Raw genomic sequence first — 16441 nt, 5'->3', positions numbered from 1 at the left:
GAAGTTTGAATGAGAAACTTCACACTCCGGCATTTATGAAAGGACTATATCAGTAATGAACAACAGAGATCCGTTGATTCCTCTGTTAAACTCCAAACATGAAGTGTCCTGACTTTTAATGTGTCTGTGAAAGAGCCAGTCCAAGTTAAATGATTCACAATGAGGTGACCTGGGAAGTGGTGTAGGCAGGGAGCTTTTGTGAGTGGAGACAAAGCCCGAGACGGCACGCTGGGGCGGGAGAGGGAGACAGACCGGAGTGAGAGGCCAGAGTGATGTTGTGGAATCTCCCCAGGGACTTCTGGGTAAATGTTCATGGATGGCAGCCTTTTGGAATGCTTACCAGTGGGGAGTTTTAATTGGCCAGAGGCCCTGCTCTGGTTTAGCAATCAGAGATTGACTGGTACAAAAGGATGAGAGCTTGTGGGTGATCACTCAAGTGTGTACATCAATCTAACATATGTGTGTCTCACTGCACCGATTCAGGGTTTTTGAGGATTTACGAGGTATTAAGGCTCCCTGCCCGGCATCATACTTTACATCTGGTTGGTGTTTTGTGTAGTCTTGATGTTGCTTTGTGCCTAAGTGCACCACAGAAGATCAAGAGATGGTTTAACTGCTGCGCTCTTACCCTGGTTAATGATCACACAAACGTCCCGTGATTAAGAGTCAAGCATTATGACTTGGTAGGATACGATCAGGACCTTGACTTTTGGTGAAAACAGCCGTATTGATTTGTTTTTTGCACTCTTATTTCCTCTTCATTAACCCAGATGCCATCTAAAAAGAAAATGTTGGTGGTTTGGTATTTTGACAGCTGTATGTGTGAGATTTGAATCCCTTATTAATTTAAGGAAGCATCATTTCGCACGCGCTTTTCTTGGCCTTGTGGCAGACTGCCATGTGTCTTCATTTCTAATTCTCCTCAGCTGAAATTCCTAATCTCTTAACCGTTTCAAAGCGAATTTTGAGTGCTTGTTTTATATGATTTGAATGAAGAGCTCAGCAAGAAGTGGATTTAAACATTTCTGTGGGTCTAAATCTTTTTTGGATGTGATTTATGCGAGTTTAGAGTACAACCAGATGTAGGTAGCGCTGACTGTAACTCTTTCAAACTTGAGATGTTTCTACTGAAACAAGGGTAGTTGACATGAAATACTTTTTTTGGTATGTTAGCACATCCTTCAGTGCAACATAACGTAGTTAATCTCAAACAATTTTTTATGAATAATTCTAATGCTGTTTTTATGAGCTTATATTAAATAAGAGACTTACGAATATTCATATTTTTTAAGTTGCGATGTAACAGAAATGAAAGACATTTTGTTCAGTTGTTGATTTAATATTCACGGCTAAATGCTAGTTTAAAGTCCATTGCAATAAAGGGGCAGGGTTAAAATACACACTGGAAAATCAGGACATGATGTTAATTAACAAAAATAAAAATATATAAATGCAGTCATTCACAATGAGATCAATAACATGCTTTTAGAAAACAGATCATGACCGCTTTAAAAGTTTGTCTCAATACAAGGCAATTTAAAATGAAAGTAGAGTTGTTAAAAAGAAATGACATTAATGTGATAGTTCACCCAAAAATTTAAATTCTGTCATTAATTACTCAACCTCATGGGTTTGGAATGACATTAAGGTGAGTATTTAACAACAAAACTTTCATTTTTGGGTGAACTATATCTTTAAAACATGCATTTTCCATTATGCATTAATGTAAAATTTAACCTAAAAAAAAATCAAGGACGTATTTTGCATCAATTGTCCATCTACCACGGTTAAAAATTTGTCACATTATTGACTGCACAATTACCTCTGTTAAACCACTAATTAACCATTATCAATTTGAAGGTGACGGAAAGTCTCCCTAGTCTAAACTTGTTTTCCTGTCATGAATTTGAATAGAATATTTTGGCCAAACAGTAATCTGGCAGTGGTTTTGTTTTGTCTATTCACTCTGTGTTGCTTCCTTTATTTCAACCTTACCGGAAACAAAGGCCATAGTTTGCAGAACGAGCCCATGTGTCCCCACTTGGCTGGACTGTACCGTATTGTAACAGGGTTTCCTGCCCTGCACGAGTGTCAGTTGGGCCACTTGGCGTGGGATATCCTGCTCGTTAACTCAGTTCCTCATTAATATGACACTTGCCCCATGGGGCTGCAGAGAGAGTGTCGCTCAGAGGATATCGCTCGTAACTGCAGATTAAATAGCAAAAGGGATTAGCAGCGCTCATTCCAAACATACGTGATACGTCTCATACGTGACCTCGTGGATGGATCAAGTAAAGATCCTGCTTTTGAAAATGCCCAGCTTTGGTTCAGCAGTGTAACCTGTGAATGTGGCCTCAGAGGATCAGGGAATAGTTGGTGCTCTCCGCGGAGCATGAGGAGGATATATCAGGAATGGAAAGGGGGGGCTGGATTAGAAAAATATCACTCTAATTAAAGGTCAACAGACCTGTGAAGTGAGTTTTTTTGCTAATGTTTTCATAGTGTTAGACCTGAGGAATGTGTCCTTGAGCACAGTCTCTAAGCCTTTTGAATCGCCCCCTTCACATTACCTCTGCAGTCAGGCCTGTTAGCGCCGCTAACGGCATCAACAGAACACGCATGAGTGCATTGGCCTGTTCAGGGAAAATTGGATTTTCTTTGCTCTTTTGAATCGTAAGAAATGTAGTCAGATTCTAAGGTTCATCAAGCTCAGTTGTGGAAAATAAGTGGAAAAAGTGGGTCATTCTGAATGCATCATGGTTATGATGTCAGAACTGTTAGTTTATTAACATATGGCAGCTCACATTTATGCACTTGTTTATACTAGGGTTCCCAAATGGGGGTTCGTGAAGGAACTGCAGGGGGTTTGTGAATTGATGAAAAGAAAAACAAATAAATATATTATAAATGGGCCTGCTAATAATAATAATTATTATTATTATTATTATTATTGGCATCAGAGAACTGTGAACATGCAAGTTATTTGAATATTGAATAATGTTAAAATTTATCCATATTAGCTAATCATAACAAATGTCCCTTCCATATTGGAATTGACCATTTACAGGTTTCCCAAATGGTTCTGTCTCAAATGCATGGCGGTGGCTGACCCTGGACTTAAAACTGCAACAAACATAGCAATGTTTTAATCATGCCTTAGTGTTTGGGGGAATATTTTCCAGGGAATTGGAATAAATTGCTTGCTTTCAGTTGAAGTATTAAGCTATATATGAGTATTTTATTTTAACATACAACAACAATCATATGCTTCAGCTTTACTTTGCAGGTACAATAGCAAAACTGCCTGTGTTATAGTGAAAGCAAAAATAGTCCTTAAAAACTGAACATCATTGTTAATAGTGCCCTGAAAAAACTAAACTTGACTAATGTTACTAAAATTCAAATGTGTAGAATATGTTGTTTAAGAAAGGAAAAAGGTAGTAATTTAGACTGACATTGAGCGAATAAAAGCTTGTCTCATTAAATCTAGTGAAGGTTACAGGACAATATGGCCTAGATGCAAGCGTTAAGTGCCTCCTTACCGAGGCCTGTTTTTCTCAGTGCTTCACTCCAAGTGCCATAAAACGACCCCCTTGACATCATCCACCATTTTGTTTAGTGATCGTACGCACCGGCCAGCTCTGCTGTCATTTCCATTTAGCCGTCCTACATTTATTGCGAGTCTCTGAAAGGCATCATTGTGCTGGCAATAGTGTTGTAAACTTGTCATGGCAGTGTATGAGAGATGCTGGATTGGATTTGGAGAGAAAGAGAAAGTAATTCCCCTCTTTATTACCGCCATATGAGCAGTTGCTCTGTAATAATGGGTTCCTGTTACAGTTTTCCCGTTTGAAAACGCTCCCATTGCGGTGGGAACCGCACAATGAAAACCTGAGGAGTTGTATCTTTACCTTCTGTACAACTCTATTAATAGAGAGCGCCAGCTGTTTCCTCATGTACAAGATGCCAGCTGTGGCCTCTCATACTCGTTGAGTGAAACAAAGTATTTGATTTTAACAAAGAATCTGTGCTAATGGTGACCAAGTCTAGGTGACAAAGCGTAAACAAAAGGTCTAAATCAGTCTTTTTGTATTTGTTCTGTTTTTATATATATATATATAAATTCAAAATGTTTATTGGAAGCTTAGGTTTTAGTCACAATTTATATTTTGTTAGTTTCTTTATTTAACAATATTTATCCCCAGGCATCAATTTGAACTTGTTTTAAAAAAAGTTAATCTCAGGTACTTTAAAATTTAAATCAGAAGATATTATCAAACCATTATTGACACAAGGAAAGATTGTCTATTCCTAAATACCATTTCATTGCATCAGAATTTGTGCAATAAAGTGCACTTTTGGAAACTTAATGATAAAATAAAAGTGCACAAGGCATCATGATACTCATAATGTTGTTTTAATTTTACATTGCTAGCAAATATATTGTGAAAACTCAATATCACCCAGAGCTGGCGATTACCAAGAGTGCCTCTACAAATATAAAACTCAGATTTCTGGCTCTTTTTGTTTTTGTAAAGCACTTTAGAAAAGCTTCATAAATGCTTTAGAGCTGTTGCACAATTTCTCCTTGTTGATATCAAGGTGCTTGTCCATTCAGGCCATTAGACTGATTCAGGGAAAGAGACATTTTGAAAGATCTCCTTCCTTCACCCTGTATTCACGATTCTGTAAATGAAGGTTGGACTGTCCAAAGATAGCCTCAGGCCACACAAAGGAGTGCTGAGATCTGTCTTCATGCAGATGGTGTGAAAGCAGGAGAGTGCATCAGCAGGGACATGTCTGAACACGCAAGGTACATTTTGGAGGAGACAACATATAATAGAAAGGCTGTGATTTAGAAATCAAATATCTAGCTCTTATCTGTCTGCAATGTCTATGCTCATTTTCACTCTGCCTTTTATTCCATTAAACCACTCTCATTTTAAAGCTTATAGCAATGCATGAGCGTCATCTGCCAAAAGGAGGGAGTGTACTCATTAAAGAGTAACTAAACCCTAAACCAACTTTTTTTAGTTAATGATCTGTAAGAATGGGGCTTTATTAGTGCTGTTCATTGATTCGAGTAACTTTTTTGACATTTGAGTATAAAGTGTTTTAATTCTACAATATATGGTGTAAAAACGTGTGAGTGCTGCCCTCTTCAGGTTGAACGGTGGCTACTGCAGTTGGTTTTTCCTATTGGATGTTGCGGTGGCAAGTGACGTAAGCGGTGGCAGGTGACGTAAGCAGTTTCCAGCTCACCACGCCCCTTAGTACGAGCTACCACGCCCTTGGCAGTATAAAACCATCAAAATCACTGTAGTGAGTCAGGACTCAGGAGCTGGAATTGCGAGTGTTGGTAACGACCAGGATAGACTATTATAGCATCTATTTAGCATAGCAATTATATAGTTATTTAGATCTTCAAGTTGCGTAGATTTATCTGTATTTAGAACAGTGGTCAGGATGGTACGGAGGTGTGTTGCTAGTTGCGACAGCATTGCTGGACTGCATAGTTTTCCAGCAGACTTTAAAATTAGGAGCCAGTGGTTGCATGCACTTGGCCTGGAAGACCGCGAGTTCCCGCCTAGAGCTCGAGTGTGCAAACTGCATTTTACACGGGATTGCTTCTCCAACGCAATGGAGGTGGAAATGGGATTCTCCACACAGCTCGCGCTGAAAAGCGACGGGGTGCGGGAGTTAAGAGCGCAGTTTGAGCCAGCGGCTGAAATTAATATGAACGGACACCTCGACACCCTCCACTTCAGGTGAAACTGGGGGAGAAAAGTCCTCTACTTCAAATGATCGCTCTGTTGCAAAGCTACTTGCGTCACTACAGTCACTCTCCATTTTAGCGTCTCTGACAGCAGCTGTCAATCAATCCGTCACTGCGGGTCTCAGGATCACGCCGCACTCGCTCAGCCCCGCCCTCGGTTTATCCCCTCTATCTCCGCTGTGATCTGCCCACTTTTCAGCATTTTTCAAATATTGTCAGTGGGTGGAGTCAGGCTCTGAGCAGGGGTTTAGTTACACTTTAAACGCTCATTCCACAAAGGTTTCAAGCAATACTAATTTGGAGCATTTCCCCTCAAGGGTTCATGTTTTATCACCATCTGCAAGTTGTTGTTATCTCTTATGAAATCTAGCCAAAAAACACATCTGATTTAGTTGGATCGGGCCGTCTCGAAATCTAGGCCACAACTGAGAAAAAAGCTTCTTGTCAAATAGTAGTTCCCCTCCTTCTGTGGTTACTGAAGCTTGCGCTTGTGTAAAGATGGCTCTGGTGTTGGGATGTGTGCCATGTTGTTTTGTGCTCTCACAGGAGTGTGTGAATCATGTTGTCACTTCCATTTTGAATGTCTCCCATCACTGTGAGGAATTGTCTTTTTTGCACCTTAAAACTAGAGTTTAAACAAACTAAATGGATTTTCTTCCGTTTTCTACAGTTTACATTGAAGTTTTTGAGATTAAAGTCTTAAAATCTTCCACTGAATAAGATTTACTATCTTAATTCAAGTTATGATGGACAGTGATGACACCTTGTCTTATGATTAGTTGTTTTTCTTTGTATATTGAATTATTTAACAATTTATCTTGAGATTTGAGCTTAGTGAGGGTAGGCCAGTGTTGTTATTGTTTTTGGGAATTGAAACTTAAAAATGTGAAATGTTGCCTTGCCAACTAAATGAAAAAAAAGATTAAGAACTACAATTAATAATAACTAAAAAAAAATAAATAAAAGTAATATATTAATAATAGTAAAATAACACGGAGGTAGGCATGTTTTCTTTGTTAAAAACAAAATTGTGAAGAGCAGACAGTTTAAATGTCTTTGGATCCTATGTCACATATCATTTTCATAACACATTTTCCTTAAATTTATTTTTTTTCCACCAGGATTTTCCATTGTTGCATCAACTACTTATTCCAGCCCTTTGAAGTGTACTACTATCCCTCAGCCTTGTTTTCATTCATGGAAATTAAATGTCATCTACCTAAGGTTGTTTGTCCAATAAATTCAGTATGCAAATAAATGCATAAAAGAAGACCAATCACAGCTTATTATGTTAATATTAAAAGACAGTTACATTTTGAGTGACAAACATCAACAATGTCATTCCAAAGTATTGTGTATTTGTAAATGTGTTTCAATCTATTCTTTTGAGGGAAAGGGTAGCTGCGAAATGACTATAAAAATAGGATTTCATTTTTCACATTAGAAGCCGAATGATGATTCTCCACGGCTCATATCCACCTGAGATGATAGTACGCAGAAGCGACGGTGTTAATGACACTCATGCAGACATGTGGAGGGTGTCACGTGTCTTATTAGGCAGACAACAGGGAAGCCCATTAATCTGTTTCTTTTGGCAACAGCATGTTGATGTGGTGGCCAGAGCGATTTATAATGACGGCTGGCCTGAAATAATCCTCCAGAGAATTTATGACTTTTGATTCAGATGGTCCGGCCTGTGAATGAGAGTGTGTGTGTAATACGTGTGGGTGGTGGGTCCCTAGCAGGGTCACAGTGCAGGGCCTGTCTCAGAGGAGTGGCTGTTAACCTTTGACCTCTGTGGTTAAGCCTGCTGGCTAGTGGCGTGGGGTTATGGGGGGTGAAGTCTGTCTGGGGCCAGGGGCACATCGTGGCCAGGGAAGAAGGAGAGAGGGGAATGGGGGGGGCGTCAGGACTAATCTGGGTTTTGTCCACAGGGCAATTTCCATCCCCTCAGAATGTTCTTGGGACTCCAGAACAGCAACAGGAAGTGACTTATTGGAGACCGCAATAACAAATCTCTTTTTCAGATTTATAGTCAGGTGGTTTACTCCTAAGGATCATATGGAAATGGATCTTATTGCTGTCAAAACGTTTGGCTTTGCGTTAAAGCAACATGAAATCACAGAAGCCTCCCTTTTAGCATGTGTCTGCCAAGATTAGCTTGTTCATGCAGGCATATTGACTTTTAAAAGATGGACATATTGATTATAAAACTATTGAGTAAAACGTGAAATACGGTAACTGTTTGTATTAGCACGTTGATGTGTCAACTTTTGGCTCTGCCAATGAGGTTAAGTACAGCTAGTGGCCCAGAAATCATACACTTATACATTTGAAGACTGTATTTTTATGCATAGCTGAAAAAATCGTTACTAAAATCACGTTTTCCCCTGCATAGATTGTTTTGATTAGTTAATGGTCTGTATTGAAATGGTCAAAGGTTCCGAATTGTTTTCCCCGTTCAGTAATTTGTGAGACCTGTGAATTTGGTTCCATTTTCTGTGTTTTTACTAGAATATTTGCTTTGCTTTTTCAGGTTAGGTTCTCTCTCTCTCTCTCCAAATGCCCTTATACAAAGAGCTGTGTGTTGGGCTGAGATATGATGTACAGGTCTTGTATGTACCTGATGCCAAGTGTTGGAATGTGAGTGAGTGATTTGGACGGGGTCCCAGTGGAGTTGAGGGGTACAGCTGGTCCGGTTCCACGGAAGGGTGAAGGGGCTGCTCTTTCTCAAATTTATAGACCAGTTCCTTCAGACTCCTAATATATGAAGCCATAACTTCGGTTTATATTTTTTGCAAATCTGTTTCAATGCAGGATTAATGCATTTGACACCCCAGTCAATACCAATGATATTTATTTAAAAAAGAGCAGACCATATCTATGCACATTAACACACACTGCCTCTCCTTCCTGCTCCGTCTGTGTAAAACAAGCCCTGGCAGTGGTCAGTGACAATTCCTCTTGGATATTTTGTGAGATGGTGATTATTTGTAAGCTCTCAACAGCTCCTCGCTTTTCACTCACGCCGATGTGTTCAGCAGATGCTCCGATACGAGTTATCAGATATCGTAGTGCACATGATAAAATACACTGCGCCTGTGACAGACACTGAGCAGTGTTCATGAGTAAACCTAAGTTTGTCAACCATTATAACTATAAACAACCATTATAAATAGCCATTTTAGAAATGTAGTTGTTCTCTTTATTTTTTTAAAAACTTTTACTTGGTCATTGTGTAAAGAAAAAAGATCACTATACTGTTTAGATCGGTGCTTTCATCAATTAGATCAATCTATTGAATGGTCCTAATCTGTTTTTCAAAAAGTCACTTTGCGAGCATTGGATGAGCATTATGTCACCTAATTAATATTCATGAGACATGCTGATGAAGGTTACAATCTTTTCAGATTGTTTTTGTGCCCCGATTATCCCTCACAGGAACACGGTGGCCTTCAAAACCATCTAAATTTCAGTTAATAAATATGAAATGCATGGAGCTAAATGTATATTCACATTGAGAAATGGCCTGAGAGCGGGGATCTCTCATCAGTGTGCAGTGCTCTATCCTGAGTGGCCAGTCTCGGTGAACAGCAGCATGGGTAGCCAAACCGCCGGTCGGAGTCCAGTCCACTGAATGGACCCTTGTGTTCTCTTGAATTCCAACAACCGCGTTAAAAAAAAGAAAGAAAAACAAAACATTATTGCAGCTGCGACTTCGCAGTCCACCCTACTCACACTCCCCATGTTAATGTGACGCCTTGTTTAATCCAGCCGCTCACTGTCCATCTGTGCCATTCACTCGACGACCGCAGCACAGACTTGTTTTCTGATGGGGCGAATCACGAAGAAAGCCCAGGTTCCTTTAGAACTACTGAAACATGCATTAACAGGGTCTTGAATATTCAGTGTTTGCTTTTTGTCTTGGATGCCTGTGGCTTGTCAGCTCACATTATTCTGTAAGCACATCGTTTTCAGTTCTGTTCTTTGTTTGATTTGTGCTGGAAAGGTTTGACGTTAGGTTTTCAGCTCTCGGGTCGACAAACGTCTAGACATAGTTCATTCGTTGAAGAATGAGTAAATAAAATGACTTGCTCTTTGACATTTAAAATACTAGAACTTTATTGGCATTGTAAAACAGCCTTGTGCTGTCAGAGCGTTATATTGCATTATAAAGTGGGGGTCCAGAAGTCCATTACTGAAAATGCCTTTTTATTTACAAATTACATAGTACAGCAGTGAAAAGCTGGTTCACATCAATAAAATAAAAAATATACAATAAATAATATACAATATTTTGTTGGATACATTTTTTTACAGTGTACAATTCTCTGTCTTTTTCAGTAAATCATCTGAAGGTGTGTCCTCAAGGTTTCTCCTGCTGTACTCTGGAGATGGAGGAGAAACTGAGTCAGCAGAGCCGCATGGACCTGAAAGCCCCCGTTCATCAGCTCAGCTCCAACCTGCAGAACACCTTCACCCAGAGACACCGTCACTTTGACCGTCAGTACAACTCTTGCACATGTTCCTGCATGCAAATCTACCAAATCTGAATGCTTTGCTTGTCATTTGCATCAAAATGTGTGGCGATATTGTCGGTTAATCAGTTGCTGATCTACTCGTGCTGCCCTTCCATACAGTGTTACAGTTAGTTTGACGGACACCCCCGGCTGCCAGACACACAGTCTATACATCCATTTCTCCACCTGTCCCTCAACATCCCACAGTCATCTGCCACACACACACTCACGCACACACTCACTCTCAGGCTTGCAGACACAGACCACACACACACACACACATGCAGAGGCCTGGCTTTCTCTCTGCAGTGCATGTGGCAGGGAATATCAGGCTGGGAGAGCGGGATCAGGTTTCCTCAGTGCAGGGCAGAGGGGTGCATGGGAACATGCATCGACACTGCTGACTCATTCAGGAGGGGAAAACCCCACAGACGCTCCGCCGGCTAACACACACACACACACACACACACACATACTTGTCTGGTTTATAATGCATGTTTTATGTGTTTGCTTCTCTTCATGCCATAAAGAGTGTGTCAAATGGGGAAAAGTGAAACAAACTAAAGGCCTGGTCACACGCATCCAGCTCGAGTTCATCAAGGGTACATTTAAAAGAAAACCATCTCTCTGGGTAGATACGATCGAACCAGGGCTGTAAAGGACTGTAGCCTCTGAAATGAAATGGTGAGATGGTGTTTGGATTGATTGGTCAATGACTGGACAGACAAGGAAGGAATAAATGAAGTGCTGATGGCACATCTCCCTCCACTCACACATGATTCGTCACCCATCCGCTCTGAGCCACAGCTATTTCTAAATGAGATCCATGTTAACTTGCATGTGGCCGGCCAGCTTTACCAAAGCTCTGTGTCTCTGGCAGAGCGGCCGGGCGGTTTTAAATGGACTCAACACAGTCGGTTTTCTGGCAAGTTTTGTGAGAGCTGGGGTGTGTTATGATGTTCTGGGTTGTTTGAAGCAAACTCCTAAATTATGTGTAACAACATCTGATGATAATATAAGTGTTTGTGTGACTAGTGTTGTCATAATACTAAATATTCAATAGTCAAAAGCAATACCAGTGAGATTTTCACAATTCTCTATTAATCAAGAATGAATTCAAAATGAATTATAAATAATATTCATATTAAACAACATTTTTAGCAAGAAAAAGATTTGCTTGGTTTAGGCAAATTAGAATTTAAATAAGGTTTTTAAATTTTTCGTTAATGTCTTGTCTTGTTTAATGATAATAATTATATTATTAATAAAAAATATTTGTTTCTGTTGTAAATAATAATTAAGCAACTTTATTAACAAAAAAAGAAAATTAAAATATAAAAATAAATAAAAATGCAATGTTTTTCTCTCTTAAAGGTATTTAATATTAATGAGATTTTTTAAAATAATAAGAATAATTGTTGTTCTATCAGTTATTATTATTATTAAAATTGTTAACAAGGAAAAATTAACATACATGTGAGTGCCTTCAATAGTATATTCATTTCACTGTGTGATGTAAGGTATTTTTCTTTTTCTTGTCAATGTTTGATGATAATAGACAGCACTATAAGGCATATTAGATTGGTTTATTAGGCATTTATTACGTTTGTTTGAATAGAATCGTGGTACTGAAAAAAAAACATGTTTTTAGATCCCTGTTGCGGAGGAAGGGAACATTAATGGAAGTGAGAGGTGACCTGGTCGGCTCTAAAGATTGCCTGTTTGTGTGAATGTAAAAAGAAAGTGCGTCTTCAGGGAGTGAATGGTAACAGGGATCGTGTGTATTGCAGCCAGATGTGAGCAGGAATGTGACGTGTCAGAATTCCGCCCGCCTCCTCCTCTGCTCTTTTTCTCTGCTGCCTTTTGTCCCCGTTCTCCCCCTTTTCTCTCTGCCATAAGTCTATGCCTTTCATTTCTCCTCCATCTCCAGGTTCTCAGGTCTTTTGAACTCTTACCGTGGGAATACGCTCTGAATCGCCAGTCTGCGTCAAATGTGCACTAGACCCTGGCATGTGACTTAATGAGCTAAACGGACTTAAAATACCAATAGCTTTTATGCTTGCAAACAAAGACACCATCAATGCATTCTTTCATTGAAACGTAATTATTTTCTTCACTTTGGTAATGTCTTAAGGTGTAAATGAGATCCTTGAGTGTCTTTGAGAGTGTTTTTGCTGTAGAAGAAACACATTTTTCTCGTTTACGCACATACAGACATTTCCTCTGTGCTGGTCAGGCCTACAGGACGCAGAGGTGAATGTATTTATAGTAGGTAATGAAGACTAAGTGGTTACACACAACTTGTTCAGCAGGAAATGCGGTAGAACATGCTTGAGCTTGGTGTGTTTGTTCCTCCCTGTGCGTCCGGTCTGGGTCTAGGTGACCCCGTCTGGAAGAGTTGTGATTGCGCTGTAAGAATTAGGATTAACCCCCGATCAAATTCTTATCCTCTACGCCTCTGCAGGGGGGTTTGAAATCCCACAAGGAAAGAAAGAAGCTGAGCTAATTGGCACAAATGGGGAACAATTAGCGCCTTGGATAAAGAAGAGTTATCAAAGGGGGGTGAGTAGGGGAATAAGCTAGTGTGGAGGGCGGGACAGTGAATAAGGAATTTTCCCTCCTCTGGATGTTTGAAGAACATGTTTGAGTGCTCAGAGATTTGGGACCTGTGTTGAGGCATTTGTTGAGCCATTTCATTCCTCCTCTTATATTTTCTTATACGGTTCTGTAGTTCACCCTACCGGTTAACCTTTAACACACATTTCTAAATCGATGCAGGAAGGTTGTTTTAATGGAAAAATCAGAAGGGAGGTCCTCAGTCCGCTTGTTGGCAGACTCCAGTGTATCATAAAGTGTTTTTTAATGACGAAGTAGGATGCCTGAGTAACGCCCCTCCAACTGTAACACTAACAACACTGGGTCCCAAAATCTCAGCAGTTATGTTGTTATGTTGGCAAGTATGTGGAGAGTGTAGGGTGTGGGGGATGGTGGATGCTGAGCGACTGACTTTGCTTTATGCACAACTTGATGTCCATGACAAAGAAAAGGAAAATTTAAAAGAAAAACCTTTTAAACTCATTTAAAACAAATGTTTTTTTTTTTTTTTTAATGGTCAAAAAATGCACAAATATAATGTTGTAACATGACAAAAAGGGATAACATTTTCAACACACATACTATTTCTAAGTAATTTATTAAAAATTTTACCTTTTTTTAACTAACCATTTAAGGGTTAGTTCACCCAAATTTTTAAATTAGCCAATAAATCGCTCCCCCTCAAGTCATCCTAGGTGTATATGACTTTCTTCTTTCAGATGAATCCAGTTGGAGTTATTTAAAAAAAATCTTTGATCTAACAAGCTGTTTAATGGCACTCAGCAGGTGACGTATGAGGTCAGCGTTGCGCATGCATCGGTGAGACTCGTGAAAACCAACATTTGTTAACAGGAGCAAAGGAAGCAAAGTTTCCTCACTTTAGCAAAGAAAAACCTGTCTCTTCTTGGCTTATATCGAAATGCTCAGACATTCTACTTTACAAATCCTTGTTTTGTACTTCTAATTCGTGACTGTTGTTTTGTTTTGATCGCTCACTTGTGCTTCCGCATTTGTCACTTCTGATCAGTGCTTGTGCAACGCCGACCTCTATACGTCATCTTCCGGAGCTGCTTCCATGTACAACTGTTGGCACAAACTAGATTAAAGTGATTATTATGTTTTAAATATGGTTATTTTTCATACAAAAACGCATCGATTCACTACAGGAGGATTTTGTTAACCCTCTGAAGCTCGGTGAGACACTTTTTTTTATTAAGGATGGGCGCTTTTTATTTAACTTCTTTTGGACTGATACACTGCAACACCTGCTGAGTGCCATTAAACAGCTTGAAAGATCAAAGAAAGTTTTAATATAACTCCGACTGGATTCGTTTGAAAGAAGAAAGTCATATACAACTAGGGTGAGTAATTTATGGGCTAATTTTCATTTTTGGTTGACCCCTTTACCTACGACTTTTGCCTCAATAAACTACTAGTTTGCTGCCTATTAATAGTTAGTAAGGTAGTTGTTAAGTTTAGGTATTGAGTTATATTAGGGAATTACAATATGATAATGCAGAAAATGTGATTTATAAGTACTAATAAACTGTTTAAAACAGGCATGCTAATACACAACTAGTTAATAGAGAGAATTGGTCCCTATATTAAAGTGTCATGCCCTTGACCCATAAGCAGTTTAATGAAGTTATTTTGCGTCTAGCTTGGAGTATAATTATTATGCCTTGATACATATGCACAAAAATCTTCCAAGAACTACAGAAATTAATTTCACTTGACTGTGATTTAGTATGCTCGTCCTTGAAGTGGTTTTCTGACAAGTGGCTTATGTAAATTTGTGTTTTCTTTGGTAATGGCACACTGACTTGCAAACCTGGAAAATATTCTCCTCCTCATCCTCACCTCGTTCTTTCCTCCCCCTGACTTTAAACTTGTGACAGGTTTGGCATTCCTGGGGATCTGGAGGAAGGCGGGTGCAGTGGCCCTTAAGGTTTAATCTCTGTCAATGGAGCGTGGAGCTGGGTGCCTTCTATCTCTCTCCCTGTGTGGGGCCAGGGGCCGAGAGCCACTCATGGGAGGGGAGCTAAATGCGAGGCCTGCGGTGTTTCCGGTATCCGTGGTTACACAGCAGGATGGGGGCATTAAGAAAAGCCGTCAAATACACTCGCATTCCCCTGTCCGTCTCTCTCACACACACACACACCTCTTGTCATTCAGCTGGCTGTGTTAGCTTGAGGTAGAATTGACAGCGGCACAGCATGCTTTGTTTGTTTATAAACCTTAGGTGTCTTGTTTGTGTCGACGAAGCCTATGGGTAGTGAAAGACGGTTTACGAGAACACAGATGCATGCCACTTAACACTTCAAAGTCTCACTCATTATGCGCAGGGCATCTGTGCTGCGGGCCGGCGGGCTTTTAGCGAGAGGAGAAAGGTGATACAAATGCAGAGAACAAATGGTGCGCTTTGCGGAGTGAGCGCGGGAAGAGAGGGGAAGCATTTCTTTGAAATTCTCATTTTGTTCAGATTAAGAAAGTAGCGTTTGCCGGCCCGGGAGAGAGAGAGGGTTTCATGGGAGAGAGGGGCTGGATTATTTGGGGAGGCTGGGAGGGGAAGGGGGTCTGACATTCCTCAGGATGAAGTAGGGCATTGTTCCCCGTCTCCAATGAAGAGAGCCTTCTGAAGCCACTGATGAACTGAAAGCAGGAGAGAGTCAGCGAGTGCGAGGGGTTTCAGGGGGGGTACAGGTCCGTTTTCGGGGAGGGGGGTCAGCATATTCAGTAATCCTATTGAAAAGCCTTCTGAAGGACGGAGCGGGAGCGGTGCGAAGAGTAAGAAAAGCGAATGGAATGTGACAACAGGAAAATGCCATTCATAGCAGTCAGCCTTAGCCGGCTTGAAGGGCGAGACGTTAGCTGTCCTTCATCCTTTCAGCTCTTTCTCCTTAGACACAAAAGTTATTTTCCTGGAACGTAGCGAGTAAAAACCTTGTGTTGGGTCAAATGGAATATGCATTAATCTGTTTAGATAATAACCGTGTGCTTGTCTGGCCTCCCTTGCGATTCTGGTAGGTTTTCCAGTCAGTGAGAGCAAGTTAGGCCGAGGAGGGCACTGCGGAGCACTAAATCGCTGTCTCTCGAGCGTCATTGTAATGACAAAGTCATGGACGTGCTGCCAGCTGACGTTCCAAAGTTAATAACAATTCATTTTATACGAGTTAAAGTTGACAGTCTGTGTGCTTTTTCTGAAGTGCATACTCTGTTCCATGTTACACATGTTTTCCAATTCATATCTGTTATGTTTGTGTTCATGGCCAGTAAGTGCACATTCTTTTTAAGATAAGATGTAGAGATTTCATTTCTTATCTTGTGTCTTATTTCTCATGCGAGAATACTTTAAAAAGGAGGGCATGCCAAAAATACCCATTTGCAAAAGTTTCGTAATGTACAGCTAATGAATCTTAAAATGGTAGATCATTTAGCTACTTCCTGCCATGTTCCAAATTAAAGTTTTCCCATTTTCTGTCAGATCTTTTCTGACAGTTCATAGTGGTCACATCTGTCACATTTCAAAAAGGACACATAAAATAAGCAC

The 16441-nt window shown here is 40.1% G+C and overlaps 1 protein-coding gene across 1 annotated transcript in view; it reads left to right on the top strand.

The window, feature by feature from the left end:
• Positions 1-16441, top strand: part of LOC132109491 (glypican-6-like) — a 37208-nt gene that overhangs the window by 12952 nt on the left and 7815 nt on the right. Inside the window, exon 2 of the mRNA XM_059515598.1 lies at positions 10121-10279. Within this exon, the coding sequence (XP_059371581.1) occupies positions 10121-10279 (159 nt within the window). The remainder of the gene's footprint in view (positions 1-10120; positions 10280-16441) is intronic.

Source organism: Carassius carassius, chromosome 29 (genome assembly GCF_963082965.1).
Source record: "Carassius carassius chromosome 29, fCarCar2.1, whole genome shotgun sequence".
Classification (NCBI taxonomy): domain Eukaryota; kingdom Metazoa; phylum Chordata; class Actinopteri; order Cypriniformes; family Cyprinidae; genus Carassius; species Carassius carassius.
The sequence above is the reverse complement of the archived record's forward strand: the minus strand, read 5'-3'. Positions and strand labels throughout refer to the sequence as shown.